Source organism: Neofelis nebulosa, chromosome 16, assembly GCF_028018385.1.
Source record: "Neofelis nebulosa isolate mNeoNeb1 chromosome 16, mNeoNeb1.pri, whole genome shotgun sequence".
NCBI classification, from domain to species: domain Eukaryota; kingdom Metazoa; phylum Chordata; class Mammalia; order Carnivora; family Felidae; genus Neofelis; species Neofelis nebulosa.
The window spans coordinates 2,914,575-2,937,541 of NC_080797.1; the positions used below are offsets into that span (position 1 = coordinate 2,914,575).

Consider the following 22,967-nt stretch of genomic DNA (forward strand, 5'->3'; position numbering starts at 1 on the left):
GACAGTGGCTGCTCTAGAATTTCCACGCAGCGGAGGAATGAGGCTGGGAGAAGAGGCTGGTGTGCTTTCCTCCCCCGGGGGCCCCAGGATGGCAGTTCAGGAGACGCATTCGGTCCTGAGCTTCTCACAGAGCTGCGTCTGTACAGCAAGCTCTTTCTGGCGGCCAAGGCCAAGGCGGCAAGAGGATCCCCACTCGGCGGGGGAACAAACACGGGCGTTGGTCTGCAGTGGGGCCTGGGAGACTCAGCGGCCTAGCAAAGCCCTCGCCCAGGCGACTCTCCCGATGGGTCCCCAGTTACTGTGACAGTAAAGCCGTGGGATTGATTCCCCTACCACCGGCACTATAGGGTTGAAGGAACAGTTACCCTGTCCGAAGGCACTGGGACTCTGGCCACAGAGAGGCTGTGACCAGGGTTTGGTCAGACACAGAATTTGCCTCTAGAGGCAGAGGGGGTAAGGGGGCTGGATCTGAAGTCAAGGGACACGGGATACAGGGAAGGCGTCGGGGGCCGTGGAGAGAGAAGATATGGATGACTGACCTGAGGGAGAGCCCTAATTTTTTTAAGTTTATTTATTTACTTAGAGAGAGAGAGAGAGAGAAAGCAGGGGAGGGACAGAGAGACAGGGAGAGACAGAGAATCCCAAGCAGGCTCCAGGCTCTGAGCTGTCAGCACAGGGCCCGACGCGGGGCTCGAACCCACGAACAGGGAGATCATGCCCTGAACCGAAACCAAGAATCGGACGCTTAACCGCGCCCCAACACAGATCTAATTTTAGGAGCTTCAGGGCTGGACGGGAGAACATCAGCCTTCCCAGATGACCACCTATGTCGGGATGGGTTTGATTATGCTGCAGTGACAGCCAATCCCGAAATCTCCGCGGCGGGACCCAGTGCAAAGTTCTCTCTTGCTCTGCTCGGCGTCCAGCCCTGGCCCGCAGGAGGCTCCGTCCTGCTCCCGCAGAGACCGGAGCTGGCGGGATCGGCTCTAGAACAGCAGAGGCAGAGAGGCGCCAGCCTTGGAGGGGCAGGGCAAGGACTAAATGCTCCGGGCCAGAGGTGAGCCGCCTCCCTGCGGAGCTCATCGTGACCCCACCCACCCGAGGAGGGCTGGAGACCCAGTCTTCCCTGTGTCCAGACGGGTGACCACTCCCAGGGGCACACCCAGCAGCTGGCTTCCTAGGCTTTGCAAAATACCCACTTTTTTCCTATCAGCCCTTTGAATGGAAATTCCTTCACCTCCAGATGGGTGACACTCTCTGGGAGGTGACAGCAGGAACGTGGGGCCTGGCTAGGGGCTGACTTGAGCCGGGAGGCTCCCTGTCTCCAGAACAGATGACCCAGGGACTCACTGCAGCCCCTTCCTCCTCCAATCCCCTGCTACCCCAGCCACACGCCCGCACCCACGCACATGCATGTGCCAAAAACAACAATGAAATGGGAACCAAATCTGTTGGGTTTTATTGAATTCACTGGGCTCAAGGACAGAAAAAAAAGGAAGGAGGGTAGAATAGGATTGTGGGGTGAGGACAAGAGCTGGGGAGGGACCCCCCCACACACACACACATATCCAGGCCAGGGAGCTAGCCCGGAGAAGACCTAGAGGTTAGGTCTAATTCTGTTTTGTTTTGTTTTTTTAATGTTTATTTATTTTGAGAAGGAGAGAGAGAGAGAGGGAGAGAGAGAGAATCCCAAGCAGGCTCCGTGCTGTCAGCACAGAGCCCAATGCGGGGCTTGAACTCACGAACCATATCATGACTGGAGCCAAAATCAAGAGCCTGAAGCTTAACTGATTGAACCACCCAGGCGCCCCAAGTTGGGTCTAATTCTAACCCTCCCCTTAAAGATGCTCCATCAAAGGGGACCACACAGCAGACCCAGGACACGTATCCTTTCTTGCCCAGTTTCCAGGCTTTTCCAGAGAGGGAAGTTAGATTGGTGGGCCCGAGGTCCGGAGGAGAGTGGAAACAAAGAGCCAAGGTAAGAGGGGGAGTTTGGGGAGGGGGCAGGACTGGAAAGAGAGCTCAGTGTCCCTGTGGGGTTCCTGGTGGGAGGAGGTAAGTTTTCACAGGAGAGGGAAGTAAGAGGCTGTCCCAAGTAGAGCAAAGGGTGACGGGGCTCCCCCTCGTGAAGGGCCTATTGTGCGTTTGACGTTAGCCAGCGGCTTCTGGCCCTGGACGCCCTCCTCACGTCCTCATGCTTGAGCCTTTCTTGTAGGGAGGAAAGGAGGAGGGGTTAAATGGAGACGCTGTTCTCGATGACGGGAGGGTCCAGGTAGGCATAGGGCAGCACCAGGCCTTGGTTCCGCTCCCGGATCTCCTGCGAAATCTGGGCCAGGCGGTTCTGGAAGGCCGCGATGCTCCGCCGAGGGGTCTCCTCGGTGAAGTGCTGATCCGGATAGGTGCCCAGGGGCCGCTGGGAGAAAATCGGGTGGCGGTCAGGATGATGTTCAGGATGGGACGAAGAATGGACGATTTGCCAATATATACTTAAGGTGGCTTCTAAGGGCATGACCCAGCCCTGGCTACTGCGAAGCAAACCCGCAGACCACCCCTCCAGACAACCTGCTTGGAGCAGCCTCCCCCTCCCCCACCCCCACCCCCACCACCCCCACAACCCCTGCAACACCCAGGGAGTGTGGGACCTGGGAGTGCTGGGAGCCTAAGGTTAGCGCTCCCTCTGCTGGTAACCCTCTGCCTGTCACTCGGAGACTGTTTCTGCACCTGCAAGGGGGGATGGATTGTTCTAGAATATCTTTTTAAAGGTCCCTTCCAGGGGCGCCTGGGTGGCTCAGTCGGTTAAGCGTCCAACTTTAGCTCAGGTCATGATCTCACAGTCCGTGGATTTGAGCCCTGCGTCGGGCTCGGTGCTGGCAGCTCAGAGTGGGGAACCTGCTTCGGATTCTGCGTCTCCCTCTCTGTCTGCCCTTCCCCCACTCGCACTCTGTCTCTGTGTCTCTCAAAAATAAATACACATTAAAATTTTTTAAAAATAACAAAATAATAAAGGCTCCTTCCAACGCCTGGTCCACTGTTCTGTGAACTAAAAGAGCACAACCACATCCTTAACACAAATCAACATAACGTGTTAACATGTTATGAAATCCACATAAGCACGCTCCGGTAGCCATGGCCAAGAGTACACCTGTCGCCTCCCCGATTCAATTCAAAATGCAGCTCCTGAAGACACCCCCGTTCTGAGGCACCTTGCCAGTCATTCCCACGCCATTGCCACACACTGTCACGCTTTACAGGGTGGCCAACCACAATCGGGAAATATCGCGGTGAACTACAGTGAGCGCCAGAACTGTGGCAGCAGGGGATGGCCCCTGTCTCTGTGACCAGACCACACGGCCGGCTCACCTCCACAGTTCCCGGAGGGGGCCCGGCCTTCTAACCAGCGTGCGCCTCCCGTCCAATAGAACCTTCATACAATACAACTATTGCCAATAATCCTGATGTTTACAAATCCTCGGTCTGGTTTGACTGCCCTGACGGGGACCTCCAACCGGGCCTCCCAGGACAGTGGTCACGGCGCATTTAACTTTGTCGTGCCTGACTTTCTAAAGAGATCTCTGCTGCCTCACCATAAATGCAGTGTTTTCTGAAATATACTTTTTTTTTTTTCAACGTTTATTTTTGGGACAGAGAGAGACAGAGCATGAACGGGGGAGGGACAGAGAGAGAGGGAGACACAGAATCGGAAACAGGCTCCAGGCTCCGAGCCATCAGCCCAGAGCCTGACGCGGGGCTCGAACTCATGGACCGTGAGATCGTGACCTGGCTAAAGTCGGACGCTTAACTGACTGCGCCACCCAGGCGCCCCTATACTTTTGTTTTATATTTATTTTGAGAGAGAGAGAGAGAGAGAGAGAGAGAGAGAGAGAGAGATCGAGTGCAAGCAGAGGGGTGGGGCAGAGACACAGGGAGAGAGAGAGGATCCCAAGCAGGCTCCGAGCCATCAGCGCAGAGCCTGATGCGGGGCTCAGACTCACGAACCGTGAGATCATGACCTGAGCTGACACCAAGAGTCGGACGCTTCACCGACTGAGCCACCCAGGTGCCCCTCCGAAAGACACTTTTTCTCAAAACTCAGCTTGGGAGTTTCACCTTACACTGAGTTCTTATCAGCAATGACTATTCACTCTTGTCAAAGGCTTCTTTCATATATCCAGATGATTATACGGTGTGTTTCTTTACCGATGTAATAAATCACACCGTCAGATTGCATAAGGTTGAATCGGCCTTTCATTTCTAGAATGAACTAGACTTCCTCATGGTGTATGATTTGTTTTACTATTTAGTAGTGGCCTTCACTGGCTAATGATATATTTTCAAGATGGTTGCAGCTGAGTAGAGCAAGTTTATCATTTTATTTTCTTAATTACGGTTAACGTGTTCCAAGCACTTGACATGGAGTATCAGGACGGCACAACAATCCTGTAAGACAGGCGCTCTTATCATTCCCACCTTACAGATGAAGAAATTGAGGCTTAGAGAGGCCCAATTACATACCCAGGGTCACACAGGTAGGAAGCGAGGATCTGAGGCTGGAACTTTCCCCTTGAGACCCACTTCCCTTCTTCTTTTCTTTTTTTAATTTTTTTTTAACATTTATTTATTTTTGAGACAGAGAGAGACAGACCATGAACGGGGGAGGGTCAGAGAGAGGGAGACACAGAATCAGAAACAGGCTCCAGGCTCTGAGCTGTCAGCCCAGAGCCCGACGTGGGGCTCGAACTCACGGACCGCGAGATCATGACCTGAGCCGAAGTCGGCTGAGCCACCCAGGAGCCCCCCACTTCCCTTCTTAAAGTCACCACCTCTGCCGGGTGCCGGCATCCAGCTTCCCAGCAAAAAGATTTGGGAAGCTTCCGCTTTCTTTTCTGTACCTTCAAGCAGCTTGACCGATTTAGGAATTACTTGCTCCTTGAAAGTTTACCAGAATTTCAAAGAGTCCTTTTTATGTCTTATCTATCAGATTGACATCTAAGTTCTGAAACTATAGTAGAGCTGTCCAAAAAAGCAGAACACAGAGGGGCGCTTGGGTGGCCCGGTCAGTTGAGCGTCAGACTTCGGTTCAGGTCATGATCTCACGGTTCATGGGTTCGAACCCCGCAGTGGGCTCTGTGCCGACAGCTCGGAGCCTGGAGCCTGTTTCAGATTCTGTGTCTCCCTTTCTCTCTGCCCCTCCCCCACCTCTCTCTCTCTCTCAAAAATAAATAAAATAAACGTTTAAATTACCTGACACCCAGCTGGTGTCGGAGGATCATGTGATGTGGGAACACCCCCCACACACATTTCGTGGCCAGAAGTACTGAGTGAGAGTACTGAGAACGGTAACAGAGTATTGTGTGAGTAGAACAAAAACCCCAGAGTTTTTCCTTTCTAACAACAAAAACGAATGTCTCCGAGTCCTTGGGAAATGAAACCAGGAAGGAGCAGGACCCAGGTACTCGTCCCTGGTGTCCTCAAGCTCTGATAGCACATCTGCACCAAATGGAGCCAAGCACGAGAAATAAGGATATTCCCCAGAGTCAGAGGGCTTGTGAACAAGACCAGGGGGGCAGAGGCAGGGCCAGTGCCCCAATATGTGAACGAAAATGATGGTAACTGGTGATCAAAGGGCTGTTCCCCCGGCCAAGCCAGGCTCCTGCCTCCAAAGCTGCCCCTCCCAGCCATCCACACAGCCAGGAAGGCGCTCTTGCTGAAACACAAATTTAGCCATGTCACCCCTGGCTTAATGTTCTTCAGTGGCTTCCCCATCCTGCTCTGAATGAACGCTGTGCCCGCACCAAACCGTTTGCAATCGCACCAACACCCCAACGGACTGGCCTTCACTTCTTTTTTTTTTTTTTTTTTTTTTTTAATTTTTTTTTTTTCCAACGTTTTTTATTTATTTTTGGGACAGAGAGAGACAGAGCATGAACGGGGGAGGGGCAGAGAGAGAGGGAGACACAGAATCGGAAACAGGCTCCAGGCTCCGAGCCATCAGCCCAGAGCCTGACGCGGGGCTCGAACTCACGGACCGCGAGATCGTGACCTGGCTGAAGTCGGAGGCTTAACCGACTGCGCCACCCAGGCGCCCCTGGCCTTCACTTCTTTTCACTTGGTTGTGCCTTTCCTCCTGCCTGCCAGCTAACCCTACCCTTCCTTTGCCTGTCAAGCTCCTACTTGTCCTGCAGGTTTTAGCTTAGATGTCACTTCCTCCAAGAAGCCTTCCGGGGTTCGCCCACACTCAGTCAGGTTCCACAAGTCCCCATTCTCACCTCTATCACGAGACTAAGCTCATGAGGATAGGGTTTGTATCTGCCCACCAACATCTGACACATAACAAATACTCAAGAAGTACATGTTCGTGCATAAATGATTCTGACGACACTGTTGTGCCCTTGTCCGCTTCCCTGTGTGTCTCCTCAACTAGGCCACAGGATTCTTGAAGGCAGGGAAGTCTCACTCAGCTTCCTATGCCTGGTCCCCAGTGTCATGTTGACATGTGGGAGGTATCCAAAATAATGTGTGTTCAATGTTTGGATGAATGGATGAGAGGTTAATGGATGAATGGTTGATGAATGGATGGATGGATGGATGGATGGATGGATGGATGGATGGATGGATGGTTGGCTGAGTGGATGGATGGATGGATGGATGGATGGATGGATGGATGGATGGCTGAGTGAGTGGGTGGATGGATGGATGGATGGATGGATGGATGGATGGATGGATGGATAGCTGAGTGAGTGGGTGGGTGGATGGATGGATGGATGGATGGATGGATGGATGGATGAGTGAGTGGGTGGGTGGGTGGATGGGTGGATGGATGGCTGAGTGAGTGGGTGGATGGATGGATGGATGGATGGATGGATGGATGGATGGATAGCTGAGTGAGTGGGTGGATGGATGGATGAATGGATGGATGGATGGATGGATGAGTGAGTGGGTGGGTGGATGGATGGATGGATGGATGGATGGATGGATGGATGGATGAGTGAGTGGGTGGGTGGGTGGATGGATGGATGGATGGATGGGTGGATGGATGGATGAACAGATGGGTAGATGGATTGGTAAACTGGTGAATTCAATGGACGTTATGCCCTAGCCACTAAACTGGTATTTGCTTCAATGTATGTCTTTGGGGATCAACTATCACTTCCTAAAGAAACTGAGGAACCCAAGACAGCTCAGCAGTGGATATAAATGGCAGCACTCAGTCCCCAATCCCCCCTGGAAACCATTGCCACTGCCCAGGCCCTGTAAGCCCCCCACTTCTACCCCACCCCCACTCCACCCCCATCCTCCATACACACCTGGTCCTTGGGCTCCTGGCTGACCAACCAGAAGAGGAGAAGGTTGTTACAGGTGACGTTCACTTCTGGGAGGGTGTCTAGATAACTCTCCAGGGTGGCGGTCCCCTTGGTCTGGGGTGGGGGCTGCCTCATGGATGATGGGGTATTGGGCATCCAGGCCCCAAAGTCATGCTGTAGGGACCCCGCCCCAGTTGAGTCAGCTGGCCAGAGCAGGGAACCGGCTCCTTCATCATCCCAGTTCCCACAGTTGGGAAATGAGAAGATGGTGGAAAGGGAAGACAGGGAGGAGTATAGGGTAGAAAGTTCCAGAAGTGGGGTAGGAGGCTCACCCCTTGTCACTCCCCATCCAATGTTCCAGGACTGGGTGGAGTAAGTCACCAAGGAAGGAGCAGGACCCAGAGAGGAGGTAATCCCAGCAAAGGGCCTCGGGCTGGCCTGCCACCCAGAGTGACCTGATACTCCACCCGGCTGCGTCCCCACCATGATAGGTCCCCATAAGTTCTACTTCCTACACAACACCAACTGGAGTCACCACCACAACTTTGGACCCACTCCACCCGCTCACCACCAGCCTCAGCCCCGATCGTAAACCCACCCCAACCCTGACACACCCACACTCTCAACCCCAACTCTGGCCTCACGTCCATCGTTGAGCCCAACCTTGCATAGCCCCATCCCCGCCCCACCCAGGCCTGCCCCCTGCAGCCTCACCTGCCCACTGTTGACCGCGGCATGCTGGGCCGAGCAGTTGAAGATGATGGCAGTAAGGAACTTCACCAGCTCTCCCGGAGTGCACAGCCTTTGCGGGAAGCCTGGGTGCAGGAGGAAGGGGAGAGGGTGTAGAGGGAGGGCATGGGCTTCCCAGGGGCAGCTCGGGGCCGGGGCTCACCCCAAGGGGCGAGTGAGGACATGAGAGCTGAGCATTTGGCCACTGTTGTCTTCTAAGATTAGGGCTGGGCTGAGGTTAGGGATGGTCATCACCAAGGCTTACGGTCTCTAAAGGGGGTCAGGATAGGAGCTGGGTGCTGGGATCAGACCAGAAAACGCCCAGCCAGCACAGCTCACACTGGAGGAGCCAAGTTCAAGCTGACAGTCAAGGTGGCTCTGCTCCTTGACTGCCAAGGCACTTCTATCCACAGCCCCTCCTAGCACTTAATGTTCAAATTCTCCCCAACTCACCAAGATTTGTCCAAGCACCCAGTAAGGGATCATCCACCGTGGGGCTTAGTGACAGAAACAGATGACCAGAGTGTCACTCACTCAGAAGCTCGCAGTGATAGAAGCAGAGGTGGGGGGCGTGGGGGGCCCGGGCTTGGCTCTTTGGGGAAAGAGAAGGCAGGAAGAAAGAGGCACTGAAGCTAAGGCACTCAGGGGAGACTTCCCTGGGGCAAGAGAAGGGGCCCCCTTGAGTTGGAAGAGTGGATGAGCTTTGAACAGAAAAATAGATGACAGAGGAGGGCATGATGAGACCTCTTCTCCCTGTACGTCACTGCTCACTGATCTCGCGCAAATCAATGGCTTTAACCGCTTGCCACTGGCCGGTGACCTCCAAATTCACGCCTCCGGCTCCGCCTGGACCCCGAACTCGGCGTAGCCGTGGGCATAAATCGCCAGCCAGTACCTGACGCTCTGACTTGGGTGTCTACGAGGCCTCTCCAACAACATCCGCAAAACCTGACGCTTGACGCCCCTACCCCACATACTCCCCAAGCCTGGCCCTCCCCCAGGGGTCTCATTCTGGTATCTTTATTCTTTTTTTAACGTTTATTTATTTTTGAGAGAGAGACAGAGCATGAACGCGGGAGGGGCAGAGAGAGAGGGAGACACAGAATCGGAAGCAGGCTCCAAGCCATCAGCCCAGAGCCCGACGTGGGGCTCGAACTCACGGACCACGAGATCGTGACCTGAGCTGAAGTCGGACGCTTAACCAACTGAGCCACCCTGGTGCCCCATCATTCTGGTATCTTTATACAGCTGCTCAGGCCGAAATCTGTCCACTCCTTCCTCTTTTTACCTCGGATCAGCAAATTGGCCTCCCAGAGGCCAATCTGGTCTTTTAGAACCGTAAATCTGATCATGTCGCCCCTTGCTAAAACCCGCTATGGGCCTCCCACCCCACTCACCTTACCACTGTCCTGCTTGATCTGGCCCTCGCTCCTTCTCGGGCTTTATTTCCTTCCCTCCTGTTTTCTCTCTCACCTTCTCTACTCAGCCACGCAGGCCTTCCTGATATTCTGCAAACCTGCCGTCACGCATCTGCCTCAGGGCCTTTGCACTTGCTATACCTCTGCCTGTATAGTCTTAGGCCAGTTATCCACCGAACTATCTCCCTCACTTCCCTAGTCAAACATCACGTCCTCAGAGAGATCTTCCCTGACCACCTATCTGAAACCACCCCCTTCCTCAACACGCGTTTTCATGTTTCCGGGGGCTCATAACCAACCACCGGACATATTTATTTGTTATCAGAGTCTCCCCACTAGAATATTAAGCTCCGTGAAGGCCAGGATTTCTGTCTGTCGTGCTCACCGCCAAACCCCAGCACCTAGAACAATACTTAATATGAAGAGCCCAGTAATTATCGGTTGAGTGTAGTGAATGCCTGAGAAGGTAAGAAGGCAGGGTGGGAAGGAATGTGCCAGGCCAGGCGGTTTCTGGGCACAATTTCAGAGGATTACCAGGGCGGTGGCCCCTCAGGCCTGGCGGGCAAGCAGCAAGGGGCTGAGAAAGGTGAGGCCTGCAAAGAGACAGCTGCTATAATGCAGGGACTGGGTGGTGACAGTAGGAATTGATGGGGACAGTAAGAATTGGACACCCAACTGGGTTTAGGGAGACAGGAAGACAGAGAGGACATGAGCCAAAGATGACTTCAAGGCTTACAGTCAGGAGAGAGAGAGGCTGGTACAGCCGAACAGGCAGAGAGGCTTAGGGGAAGGACCGGGCACCTGATGGGGGGGCGTGTGGGAATTTTCTGAAGGTTCTCTTGGTGGTGGATATTCTAACCTGGAGGGCTGAGCTTAAACGGCAAGGAGGTCAGACGAGCTGTGGGAAGTGTTCTGTAGCTCCTAGTGTTTATTTGTTCCCCTTGAAATATGGAAGCAAAAGTCACACTGACCGAAGCTGATTGATCAGTGTGTCTTGCCTTAAACCAGGAATCTGGGATTAGCTCACACTGTCGGAAGAGGTGTTTGTCAAGCTGAAGAATGCTCTGTTGTATTAAGTCAGAGACAGGTTTAATAATGTAAGATAGGAGAGGGGCGCCTGGGCGGCTCAGTCGGTCAGGCCTCTGACTCTTGATTTCAGCTCAGGTTAGGATCTCACGGTTTGTGAGTTTGAGCCCCGTGTTGGGCTCTGTGCTGACAGCTCAGAGCCTGGAGCCTGCTTCAGATTCTGTCTCCCTCTCTCTCTGCCTCTCCCCTGCTCGCACCCTATCTCTCTCTCTCTCTCTCTCTCTCTCTCTCTCTCTCTCTCTCTCTCTCTCAAAAATAAAATAAACATTAAAAAATTAAAAAATAATAATAAAGTAAGATAGGGGAGTCAACCAACAGTAATTAGATTCCCCCCATCCCAGGTCTCAAATAGGAAACAGCCCCAAATAGGAAAAACAAAACAAAAACTGTCTTTGGGGGAGGAGCATTCAAGACCAGGCCAGCCCAGGATTAACAGTGGGCTTGCAAAGCAAAGCAGGGGATGGGTCATCCTTGAAATACCCCAAAGAGACCTTGTCACCACCTTAACCCAGAAATCACTCGGCATCACTAACAGGGAGACAACCTGACCCTACTTGCCTCCCCGTGTGACGCAATCCAGGGAACATAGCATCACTTGAGAAATATTCTGGCCCCAACATTTAACCTTTAGATGTTACTTCCCATCGACAGAACACACAGCGAGTAGAGTAGCAAGCTGAATGACCTCGCGAGGAAGCCACTGGATTAACTCGGAAGGCGACACATTCTGCAGAACAGCTAGTCCTGCGTTTTCGATCCAGCCACGGCAGATGTCACGTGATTTAAAGTGGGGCGTCCGGGGGGGGGGGGCTCAGGGGGTTGAGCGCCTGACTTCAACTCAGGTCATGATCTCATGGTCCGTGGGTTCGAGCCCCGCGTCAGGCTCTGTGCTGACAGCTCAGAGCCAGGAGCCTGCTTCGGATTCTGTCTCCCTCTCTCTCTGCCCCTCTCCGGCTCACGCTCTCTCTCTCTCTCTCTCAAAAATAAACAAACATTAAAAAAATAAAATTTGTTGGGGCGCCTGGGTGGCGCAGTCGGTTAAGCGTCCGACTTCAGCCAGGTCACGATCTCGCGGTCCGTGAGTTCGAGCCCCGCGTCAGGCTCTGGGCTGATGGCTCGGAGCCTGGAGCCTGTTTCCGATTCTGTGTCTCCCTCTCTCTCTGCCCCTCCCCCGTTCATGCTCTGTCTCTCTCTGTCCCAAAAAAAAAATAAAAAAATAAAAAAAAATAAAAAAAAAAAAATTAAAAAAAAAAAAAAATAAAATTTGTTGTTTAAAGAGGAGGGGAAAAGCCTCAGGAAAAAAAGCATAGGGTGTACTTCAAAGGCTGGTCCATAAGTAAGAACTAAGTAACAGGCGAGGCCAGGGAGGGCACCGAGTCCTTGGGAGCTTGTGGTTGGGGGATGGAGAGGAGATACCTGAGCTTTCCCGGCCCAAGAAGGCCTGAGCAAAAATCTCGCCGACCCAGGCCTGCAGCTCCGTGTCCCGCTGCACAGATGCGTCGCTAGGATAATAGTAGCCCACGATTTCTGAGACAAAGCTGCAGAAAAGACATGCAAATGCCACGGGCATGACCTTGGGCTCAAGGCTGGCCAGAAATCCAAGGCCCAGTGCCCTGAGGCTGGGGAGAGCCAGACAGTCAGCATCCACTGGGAGCCTACCAGGGTCCAGCGGGGACCCCCAGATCCAGATGGAACCCAAGGGCCCAAGTCTGGGCACTCCCGAGTCATGGGTACTCGGGGCCTCCTTTCCACACAGGCGTCTGGGGGGACAGTGCACTGACGAGAGAGCCTGGGGTCCCAGCCTACACTTCACCTGCCCTGATTCCTCTGGACACCCTGCCCTTTCCTTTCTCCCCCCGCATTCATACACAGCCCAGGCTCTCCCCAGGCCACAGCTACCTGTCGTTTCACTGAGGACCCCAACCCCAACTCTCACCCTTGGGGTGCTCCGTGCTGGGGCCTGAAACACAGCCACCACCTCCAGCCCCAAGCGCCCCAGCCCGCATGAGTACAGGCGTCCCCCCCTGTCCCTGAGCCAGGAGGCCCTGGTGAGGCCAGACTGGCTGCAAGGTCCCAGGCCTGCACCCCGCACCTCTGAATGGCCGCCCAGATCTTCAGGCCATCGTCTCGGTAATGGTAGTTGGGGATGGTCAGGACGCCGCGGGCCCGCAGGCTGTCCGGAAGGCAGAAATCGGTGTAGGTGAAGTGGGCCAGACCTGTGCTTATGAGGTAGAGGAGGCCTTGCCTCCCGCCGGACGTCACCTGACAACACAAGACAGCTGGGCTTGGGGACGGCCCAGACCCCACCCCAGTGCCTGGGGGCAAGAGGAGGCTAGTGACTCAGCAGGGGGGAATTATTCAGTTAACCAAGGAGTCCTAGATCGCGGATCAAACCCCCATCGAGGGGCCTGACGCGGGCTGCGGAGGTGGCGGGCCTCCTACGTGCGTGGGAGGTAATCCTTAGGTATTTGGTAACTAACGCCGGGGAGGCGGGGACGAGAGGGCCAGCTCGGCGCAGGGTCAGCGGAGGATGTGGTCAAAGGGGAGCCGGCCACCCCCACCTCCAGAAACTAAGAAGCCAGGGGCCTGCAGGTGCGGAGCCCGTGGGTGGGACAGAGGGGGCGGGGACAGGGTTTGCGGGCGGGGCAAATAGGGGCCGGGGCGTGGCTTGTGGGAAGGCTCTGGCAGGGACCGTGGAATGGGATTGGAGGCCGTAGAGGCTTATGGGCGGGGCAAGTAGGGAACCAATGGGGGGAGGCGGGCGGGGCTTGTGGGAAGGGTCTGGCAGGGACCGTGGAATGGGATTGGAGGCCGTAGAGGCCTATGGGCGGGGCAAGTAGGGAACCAATGGGGGGAGGCGGGCGGGGCTTGTGGGAAGGGTCCGGCAGGGACCGTGGAATGGGATTGCAGGCCGTAGAGGCTTGGGGGCGGGGCAAAGCGCCCCCGGGGCGGGGCTTCAGAGACGGGGCGGAAGGGGGCCGGAGGGCTCACGTGGTCCACCAGGCCGTCGGGGTTGAGCAGCGTGGCTCGAGCGATGGTGTTCACCTGTAGCGTGTAGCGAGTGTGGGGAAGCAGGAGCTGCGAGCGGGATGAGGGCGCAGGAGCCGAAGGTCAGGGGAGCCGGCCGAGCTGGCCCGCCCCCTCTAGCCCGGCCCGGGGGTCTCACCGACCTTGTAGACAGGATGGCACAGCGGCAGTTGGCGCAGTGTGGCCATGGAGAAGGCCTCGCACAGCAAATGCGTGCACAAAAAGTGCGTGTTGTGCTCGTGCACCAGGAACTCCGAGTTGCGCACCCACGTCTTGGCCAGCAGCCAGTCCCAGTAGGAGTCAGTGGGCAGAAAGATGGGGCTTTGGGGCCCGGGGTTCTGGCTGAGCTGCGTCCAAGAATAATAAGGGGGTTGAGGCTCGAGGCTGCCGGCGTGCCGCCTGAGCCCGCCCCCGAAGCCCGCCCCAGGTCTCACCTGGATGGCCAAGGGCACCAGCGCCCCCTGCGGGTTGAGCCACAGCAGACAGAGCGGGGCGGCCACGTACTGCTGGCGGCCGTTGAGGCAGTGGACGGGGGCCTCCTCCAGGATCCAGTAGTCCGCTAGGAAGACATTCCCCCTCTGGGGAAGGCGCACAGAGGCTCACAAGTGGCCCCCGACCCGCGCTCCACTGCCTTCTCTGTTCTCCGCCCACTCCCACCCCGATTCGGGCCTCAGTAATACTTGGCGCTTGCGCTCATGGCCAGAGTTAGATACCCAACCCTTCCCAGCATGTCCGGAATGAGGTCCGGCTGAGTCCCGCGTTGCACAACCTCCCACCTGTGTAAGCTGGCATCCTCTCCCCACGCCCCTGCCTGGTCCTTCCTGCTCTCTCCACTCAGTGACCCTGTCAGTGTATCCAACAACAGCAAGATAAATACACACAGAATTGACTGCGACGTTTCCAGCCTCCTGGAGGATGCCCGAGGGCTCGGCTGCCGCAGAGAGACTGGCCCATCATTTTCTCCCAGACCCTCAGAGCTCCTACTGCCCCGTGATTGCTACTCCTGTGTCTCCTTGCGCTGCCTTCCCCCTGTCCTCACACAGCTTTCTTTGGGCCTCAGCTCTGGGGACCTTGGAAGCCCCAGAACACGGGCAGGGCCTTCTCCTCCAGGCTGTCCTGCTCGCTCTTCACCGGGCCCCATCTCAGGCTTCCAGGCATGGCTGAGCGCCTTCTGGCCCCCACCTCCATTCGCACCAATTCAAAGCCGGGGCTGCCCAGCGGATGAGGCCTGCAGACTGGAGGTGGCCCCGGCCTTCCGGCCCTTACCGTCCACGCCCATCCTGTATCCATGACGACAAATCACCCACCTGTAGTTCTGTCTGCAGGCAGGTGTCCGGACCCAGCGAGGGGGCCACCATGTCATTGGTGACAGGCAGCTTGCTGGGCAGGCTGGTGAGGCAGTGGAGCATGACGGGATTGACACCATTCAAATACTGGTACGCAAAGAACAGGTCCTCACACCAGTGCTCGGTGACGTACTCTAGGGGGCAAGAGAGGGGACCACTGGGTCTGGAAGCCACATCCCTAGATCCTCCCCGTGCCCAGTCCTTGGCTCCCTTGGTTTAGGCTCCCCTCCCAGCAGCCCTGCGAGGCAGGTGAAATTAATCAATTTCACGCAGGACCCTGAGAGTCAAAGAGACGGAGTGACTTGGCCCAGCCGAGTGTCGGTGCAGGGATCCGAATCCCAGCCTGGCCCCAGCGACAGAACTCGCGATGGTCGCAGTAGGGGAAGAGAGGCCAGCGCCCCTGGTCAGGATTAGGACTCCCGAAATGACCCTTGACCCTCTCCCAGGCAGGTGGAGTGTCTCTCTGTCCTCACTCCCCTATTCCTGTCCCCTCCCAGGGAAAGGGGAGACGGCGTGAGCTCCTAAGGGGCCTCTGGGATGGTTGCCACTCACGAAACCAGGAGCCCCACGCACTGGGACCCCACAGTCTCCCTGGGACGGCTGGAGGAGGGCCCCTTCCCAGAATGGGGCTGAGGGTTCTGAGCACGGGGTAGGGGCGGGGGACAGACATCTGCCCGGCTCTGCACACCTGAAGTGACGGTCTTGTGACACCAGAAGATATTCCGGATGTCATCCAGCTTCTTCCAGGAGCCCTTGCGGTCCAGCAGTCCTCGAAGCTTCATGCCCAAGGACCTGAGGCGGGGGGGGGGGGGGGGGGGGGAGGAGAAGCGAGGTGGGGCCTGGGGCTGCCAGGGGCACTGTGCCCCCAGCCTAGAGTCCTGGAGGGACCAGACAAGGTCAATTCCCGGAGCAGAGGTGCCTAACAGTGTGAGCGTGAGAGAAGTCTAGTGGCCAGTTGGGGCTTCGTAGGGGTGACTCCACATGGATACGCATAGGGGTACATGGGGCTACGTGTTGCAGACGAGTTGTCTTCATTGGCGTTTTGGCTTTTCTCCAAGTTTCCATCTTGTCACAGACCTTCACTGACCCCTGACTGCCTACAGGACAAAGCCCCAGGGGTGGGAAGCCTGCCACCAGCCGGTCCCTCCCTACCACGGCCTTCTCGCGAAACTTAACCGGAGGTATGCTTTCTACACCAGACTGGTAAACGAGGGGTTGGCAGCCTGGGGGGCCGTGCGCTTTTCACCTTGTGGGCGCCCGCACTGCTTGAATTTTTTTACAGCAAGCATGTGTTATTTTATAATCAGGGAAAAAATGCTTGGGGCGCCTGGGTGGTTCCGTCAGTGGACATATCGGTTCATTTTAATCACTCCCTAACGGAGTCAAGGCCAACGAGAGGGAATGCGACACCCAACAGGTGGGTTTGCCGTGCGCGGTGGGGAAGGCGGCTGTGTGAGTCTGCTCAGATGCTGTGAAGGATGCGGGCAAAGGCGCATCTGTGACGTCCCCAGGGACAACTCCCTGAGTATCTGCTGAGCTGCCCGCCCCGCAGGCCACAGCATTTGCTGAGCACCTGCCCAGGAAGGCCCGAAGAGGGGAGGAAGCAGGCGAGAGCTCGGTGTTAAAGCAGAGAGTGAGGAGGCAATGAAGGAGAAAGAAAAGGTCTTCCTTTTCCGAGGGCCTGGCGCACCCCTCCTCCAGAGCGTCCTGCCACGGCCCCGCACTGGAGCCCGGACACAGCCCCTCGTCTCCATGAATCCCCCACGGCTGTCAAACACCAGCTCCCTCTGCCCACGGCCGTCTCTGAGTCCCACGCAGCCTGTCCTAGATCTCCGGGGCCTTCCCTCGCCTCGTCTAGACCCACACGTCCATCCGGGGACCAGCTCAGGTGACTCTCGTCCAGCAACCCTGCCACAACCTTGCCCTGAGGCCTGAGCCACCTGCAGCTGTCTCCAGACGTTCCCGAGCTCACTCTCACCTCACCTCTGCTCCCCTCCCACTAGTCCTGCTCCCAGAGAATCGGTCAGCATAGGAGCCCCGAGGGTGAGGATCCAGCCTCTTGCCCTGGACTCCTCTGGACCTTCCACCGCACAGATGTCCAGCTGAACCTGTCCGTCCTCCCTCCAGGGCAGCCTGGCTTTGCCCAGAACCCCCCCCCCCTCCCTGCTCAGCTCTACTCTCCGTGGCCCAAAGGCGGCTCCAGTCCCACTCGCCTTCTCAGGAGGCACCTGCCAGCCCCTACTCAGCCCTGCCGCCTCTGGCCCGGAGTGTCCACTCTACCCCCTCCACCACATCGCACTCAGAGCCTCAAGCTGACTTGAGCTGCCAATGGCCCCTCCGATCCCTAATGAACTGTGCCACATGTCCCCCGGGGGACACTGAGCCCCTCGTGGCCGTAGAGCACATCCTAATACTACTACTCGGTCACATCCACCGAGACTGTTTCGTACCGGGTGTTCTCCTGCTTACTCTCCCCCCAACCTGTGAGGCAGGTATGTGTATTCCTGTCATCTGACAGATGAGGAAAGCGTTAAGAGGCTAAGTGAAGATCAAGGTTCCACAGCTAGAAAGTGTTGGTTCCGGGGTCTGAACATGACATGGTCTGACTTCACTTCCTTGAAACTTCAGGGCCTGGCCTCCCTGCCCCACTCAACATGGTCCCACCAACAGGGCCTGGGACTGAGCTCTGCACTGAGGAGGTGCTCGGTTAATTTCCTAGATTTGAGGAATGGAGAAAGAGGTGATGACAAAGGAAAAACAGGAAGTGATGGGGAGAAAGAGAATGGGGGGGAACACGGGGACAGAGAGGGGGACATGGGAACAGAGAGGAGGAGATGGGGACAGAGAGGGGGACATGGGAACAGAGAGGGGACATGGGGACAGAGAGGAGGAGATGGGGACAGAGAGGGGGACATGGGAACAGCGAGGGGACATGAGGACAGAGAGGGGGATATAGGGACAGAGAGGGGACATGGGGACAGAAAGGGGGAGATGGGGACAGAGAGGGAGACATGGGAACAGAGAGGGGACATGGGGACAGAGAGGAGGAGACGTGACAGAGAGTGGGACATGGGACAGAAAGGGGGGAGATGGGGACAGAGAGGGGGACATGGGGACAGAGAGGGGGCATGGGCACAGAAAGGGGACATGGGGACAGAGAGGGAACATGCGGACAGAGAGGAGACATGAGGACAGAGACAGGGACGGGGGGACATGGTGACAGAGAGGGGGACACGAGGACAGAGAGGGGGACATGGGGCAGAGAGGGGGGATATGGGAAAGAGACAGGGACACAGGGACAGGGAGGGGGATATGGGGACAGAGACAGGGAGACAGGGACAGAGAGGGGGACATGGCGACAGAGAGGGGGACACAAAGACAGGGGCACATGGGGGCAGATGGGACAGAGACAGAGACACAGGGACAGGGAGGGGGACATGGGGACAGAGGGAGGAGATGAGGATAGAAAGGGGACACAGGGACAGAGAGGGGACATAGGGACACAGATAGGGACACAGGGACAGAGAGAGGGACATGGGGACAGAGGGTAGAATGAGGACAGAGAGGGGGAGATGAGGATAGGGAGGAGACATGGGGACAGAGATGTGCAGAGGGGGACACGGACAGGAGGACATGGGAAGAGCGGAGGCAGAAGGCAGACTGAGCAGGAGTGCAGGGAGAACAGTGGCCTCACGCAGGGATGGCGTTGAAGAGCAGGGAGACTGTCTTGGTGGCCGAGTAGCGAATATTGGGGTCCATGTGCAGCAGGGACGGGAAGTCAATTTTCATGGGGAAGCCAGGCAGGTACTGATTCCCGCTGCTGTGGGGGGGGGGGGGGCACAAAGACAGACACCGGTCAGACGGACCTGCAGCCCACTCCCCTTAATTCCCTCCCTCTGTCCTTGCCTTGCTCTGGACCCCTGCCCAGCCTCCTCCGCTCTGGCCTGAAGCCACCTCCCCGCCAGACCCTTGGGGTCACCTCTGCCCCTTCTGTCCTGACTCCTGGATTAAACCCTAGTTGTCTTCTCTCCTGGCTGCCCGGGCCCCATCGTCCCAACTTTCAGGTCATGCCCTCCACCTTCCTCCCAAGCCTGGGCTCCCCTGTCACCTGTCCCCTTGGTCTGTGCAAGGTGCCGTCTTGGTCAGGGCAAATTTCTTGTCTGTTTCCATCTCCTTGAAGTTGCTGACGTCTATGATGCCAGGGAAGCCAGGGGCATAGACCTTCCAGCTTCCAAGGGAAAGAAAGAGGTCAGAGGTCCGACTGAGAATAAACATAACCTTCTTTAGATTTTAAAGACGTGACTTTAAATTACAACTCCCAGAAACCACCCACTTTCTGGGTAGGTGACAAAGAATTGGAATTTCCTCCCTGAAGTCACTGGGCTGCGGGTCAGAGAGGCATTTGGGGACAACATGAATGTCCAGACTGCTTTGGAGCTGGGTTTGCGTTCAGATGGAGATCGTGGCCGCTTTGGGGTGGGGGAGAAGGGGGGCAGGAGGCTGAAGCTGGGTTGAGACCGGCCAATACCAGGGTCATGTCTGACATCTGGGTGACATCCAGGGTATCTGTGGGTTGAGTGTGGATTCGCTGAGAATTGTTGGTACTGGTGTGAGTCAACCTCAGACTGATGTGAGGTTCAGATGAAGGTCCTGATTGGATCTGAGGTCAGAGTGAGTAGTAGTCTGATTAAGGCTGAGAGGTGACGGTAAAGATGGGGGAAAGAAGTCGAATTAGGCAGGCTCACCGGTAGCATTCCTGTCGACTCTGGAGTTCCCGTCTCCTGTGATCCAGAAGGAGGGGCAGGGAGTCCTGACAAATAGTTGTGGCTGTGGGGAATGAAAATCACTCGTCCTGTGAGCCTCTTTTCAAACAACACCTCCTCCAGCGAAGCTTGCCTGAACCCCCTAACCCTTGAACCCAATCCCTCTCAGCAACATGGATACCCCGCGTTCTTGTGTGTTCATCAGCAGAAGGGACTCAGGACAACCTCACCCTGAAATTGTAACAATCAACCTAATCGTCTGTATGTTTATCGCTTTCCCAAGAGTCTTTGGGGGCAGAAATTACCTTGTAGTCGTGTTTTGTGTTCCCAGCATCTGGCGTGTGCCCCCACGCCGTGCATGTAACATGCACTTGACAAATGACTGATAAACGGATATATTTGGGGAAGCGATGGGCAGATGGATGTATTATGATGACAGATGGGCATTTAGACGTCTATGAAGAACCCACTAGGGGGCGGAGGGGGGTAAGTAAAGACCGCTCGCTTTATCTTGACCTGGAACATCACCTCTCATCTCTAACAGTCACGTTAACACCCGGACCAGCCCTGGTCTTGCCTCTCAGTGATCTCAGACAGCTCAGGAGATCTGGGGGTCCAGAACCTGAAGGAGCTCGAGCTGGGCATCCTTGGAAGCCCTCCCCCCCAGCAAAGGCAAGAAAGAATCCTAACAGCACCCACAGGGACTTCGTCCACGCCAGAAAAGCCAATAGTAGCTGCCAGGGCCTTTCCAGATCATTATTCAGGCCTTCCACACCTGTTGACTCAACTGACTGACTGTGGTCTGACCCCACGGTGGGCGCCAGAGGGATTCACTCTGGGGAAGCACAGAGGGACTCTGTGTGTGTATGTGTGTGTGTGTGTGTGTGTGTGTGTGTGTGTGTGTGTGTGTGTCTAGGAGAAGTAGGAGTGTGGAGACTGTGTGTGAATATTGCCCAGAAATTCAGGGTTCTAAAGGCTCACTTTTTTCAGAAAGCATTTACTGGGGAGTTCTGAGTTCTAGGTACCCTAACCCCACCCCTGTTCCCTACGGCCTGGGCTTTGTGAGACCCCACCCGTAATTCCTTTTTTTTTTTTTTTTTAATGTTTATTTATTTTGGAGAGAGAGACAGAGCAGGATCAGGGAAGGGACAGAGAGAGAGGCAGACGCAGAATCCGACGCAGAGCCCGACGTGGGGCTTGAACCCACAAACCGTGGGGTCTGAGCTACCCAGGCGCCCCATGCCCACCCCTAATCCCAACAGACGGCGGCCGGCCCCTGCCTCTGGCCCACCTGTTCCTGGTCGCAGCTCTACGGTGCAATAGCCCTCAATCCACTGATAGCAGGGGAACTGGGTGCAGGTGCCATCGGGGGCCTTGACGCAAATAAAGCTGCAGTACCAAGAATCCTTGGGGAAGAAGGCATAGCGTTCCTTGTACAGACGCAGCAGCAAGAGCTCCCCCAGCTCGGCTGGGCAGCGCACTTTGTATTTCTGCACCTGCGGGGGGGGGGGGGGAACCAAAAAACAAGCAGGTGAGAGGCCAGGAACCGTGGGGGGGGGCATCCTTCCACCTTCCAAGGGGCATCTACGCCCCCACCTGTCCTGGCATATAATTAAGCCACGCAGTGCCTTTGTACGAGTTGGGAAAAGGCACCCCCTTCATCCAAGCAGTGGCAGCCACAGAGACACCCGGTGCGAGCAGAGAGGGTTCTGGATTTCACCAGCCTCCTTGGCTCCCACACCCTCGTGTAGGCCACCAGCAAAAATCCTGGGGTCCTGGTGGAGGCAGGCAGATCCCCTCCGGAGAAGAGGAAACCCGGACTCAGAGAGGGCAAGCCACTTGCCCAAAGCCCACCTTCAATTATGGGAGGAGCCAGGGAGCAGGTGAAATTCTCCTGACCCTCCCCCCAGCCCAGGGCCCCTTCTTCACAGCCCGGCCTGAGTAGGGTTTATCACACCCCAGGAAAAGACAGGATGGTGAGGAGGTCAGAGTCGGAGTCCCGAGTCCCCCCCAAGGCTGGACGAATGACCTGGGGGAATGACCCCTCCCCTCCTTCAGGGTCCCCTGCTGGCCGCGACCCTCAGAGGTCGCCCCTCCCTCCCCTCCCCTCTGTACTCACCGATCCAGTGGCGAAGTCCCTGCCCAAGCGATCCAGCCGCTGCTTGGGGCTCTCCCCGCAAGTGCCCAGCAGGGTGACAGAGATGTTGTCCAGGGTCCCCGCCATCAGGTAGGGACCGGTGGTCACACACACGCTGTACACGGCCATGGTGGGAGGGAGGGAGGGAGGGATGTCCCCGGCAACGATGACTCCCGCAAGCAGCGCCTCGGAGGAGGGGAGCGGCGGGCGGGGCTGAGCTGAGCTGTTGCGCTGCAGGGCCGCGGAGTCTGGGGGCAGGGGCAGGTGCACCTGGAAGGAAAGGCCCAGGGTTCTCTCCGTGGGGTGCTCTCGGGCTCGCTCTCCTCCCCGGAGCTCCCGGTCTCCGTCCTTGCTCACCGCGGGCTCTCTCTCCTCCCCTTATACTTGTTTGCTGACCTCTGGCACAGCCGGTCTCTCTGGCTGGCAGGACCGGGCTCACCCAGATGGATATCAAGAGCCAGAGTCCCACTGGGAAGGGAGGGACCAGACGCCAACAGGGAGACGAGGAGCAGGTGACACCTGTGTGGTTGGGACACTGTCCCGCCGACTGATACCCTGGGGCCCCGGCCCGCCCACTCCCCAACTTGCCCCGAGACCCTCTCCTCCTCTCTCAGCCGGGACTGGGCCCAGGGCACCCGCATTGCCTACTTGTGAATCATCCACGTGAATCACTGTGCAAGGTGAGCCGTACCCGGCATCAACCACACATGACTGTCGACTCACGCAGGTGAGTCGCCCCGAGTGCCCACCGCACCGGAGTCAGCCGAGCACAACTTTCCTGTCGCTTCCCCTGCGCGCCGCGGTCCCTACGCCCGGCCCTCTGGGTCCCCGGCTCGCCGCACGTCCGATCTCGGTCCCTCCCTTGGAATGGGGCGGATCGGGGGGCCAAAGCGGACTCCGGGCTCACGGCGTCGGGAGGTCCCCTGTGGCATCCGTTCCGCTCCGGGCCCGCCCGGGGCAGTCAGGGCGGCGGCATCTGGGTCACCCCGCCTGCTGGGAGAGCGATCCGCCTGGGAGGCCCGCGGCCGGCAGCGGCCCCGCGCGGCCAGAGCCGGTACTGCAGCGGCCCCGCCTCCGCGGCCCTTCCCCCGCAGCGGCCAGACACCGGCCGGTGCTGTGCCAGACGAAGGACGGGAAAGCGCTGGCAGCAGCCGCGGGGC

At 56.9% G+C, this 22,967-nt stretch overlaps 1 protein-coding gene across 5 annotated transcripts; it reads right to left on the reverse strand.

Annotated features, from left to right (window-relative positions):
• Positions 1–1,436: 1,436 nt before the first annotated feature.
• ALOXE3 (arachidonate lipoxygenase 3) lies at positions 1,437–22,763 on the reverse strand. 5 transcript variants are annotated; one of them, XM_058703650.1, is made up of 16 exons: positions 22,456–22,763; positions 21,790–22,077; positions 20,962–21,166; positions 19,653–19,734; positions 19,016–19,135; positions 18,602–18,727; positions 15,596–15,699; positions 14,869–15,041; positions 13,996–14,139; positions 13,705–13,908; positions 13,526–13,612; positions 12,627–12,796; positions 11,951–12,072; positions 8,016–8,116; positions 7,305–7,475; positions 1,437–2,413 (listed from the first exon to the last, which is right to left on the reverse strand). In XM_058703650.1, exons 2-16 carry the CDS (start codon positions 21,934–21,936, stop codon positions 2,234–2,236), a joined length of 2,136 nt encoding a protein of 711 aa, XP_058559633.1. In that variant the 5' UTR covers positions 21,937–22,077; positions 22,456–22,763; the 3' UTR covers positions 1,437–2,233. The 5 variants fall into 5 exon arrangements, with proteins under 5 accessions (XP_058559633.1, XP_058559632.1, XP_058559634.1 ...); XM_058703649.1 differs by lacking the exon at positions 22,456–22,763 and adding an exon at positions 22,165–22,293; XM_058703651.1 differs by lacking the exon at positions 22,456–22,763 and having other exon boundaries at positions 18,602–18,724; positions 21,790–22,293.
• Positions 22,764–22,967: the final 204 nt, after the last annotated feature.

Bases quoted from the DNA above. Each gene is read 5' to 3' on its own strand.
- ALOXE3 (XM_058703650.1), bottom strand. From the start codon at position 21,936: ATGGCCGTGTACAGCGTGTGTGTGACCACCGGTCCCTACCTGATGGCG. The intron at 15,042-15,595 runs GTGTGCAGAGCC...CTTGCCCCCTAG, and splicing joins TCACAAGACCGTCACTTCAG to AGTACGTCACCGAGCACTGG. The intron at 13,613-13,704 runs GTCGGTGAGACC...TCCCGCTCGCAG, and splicing joins TGTGCCATCCTGTCTACAAG to CTCCTGCTTCCCCACACTCG.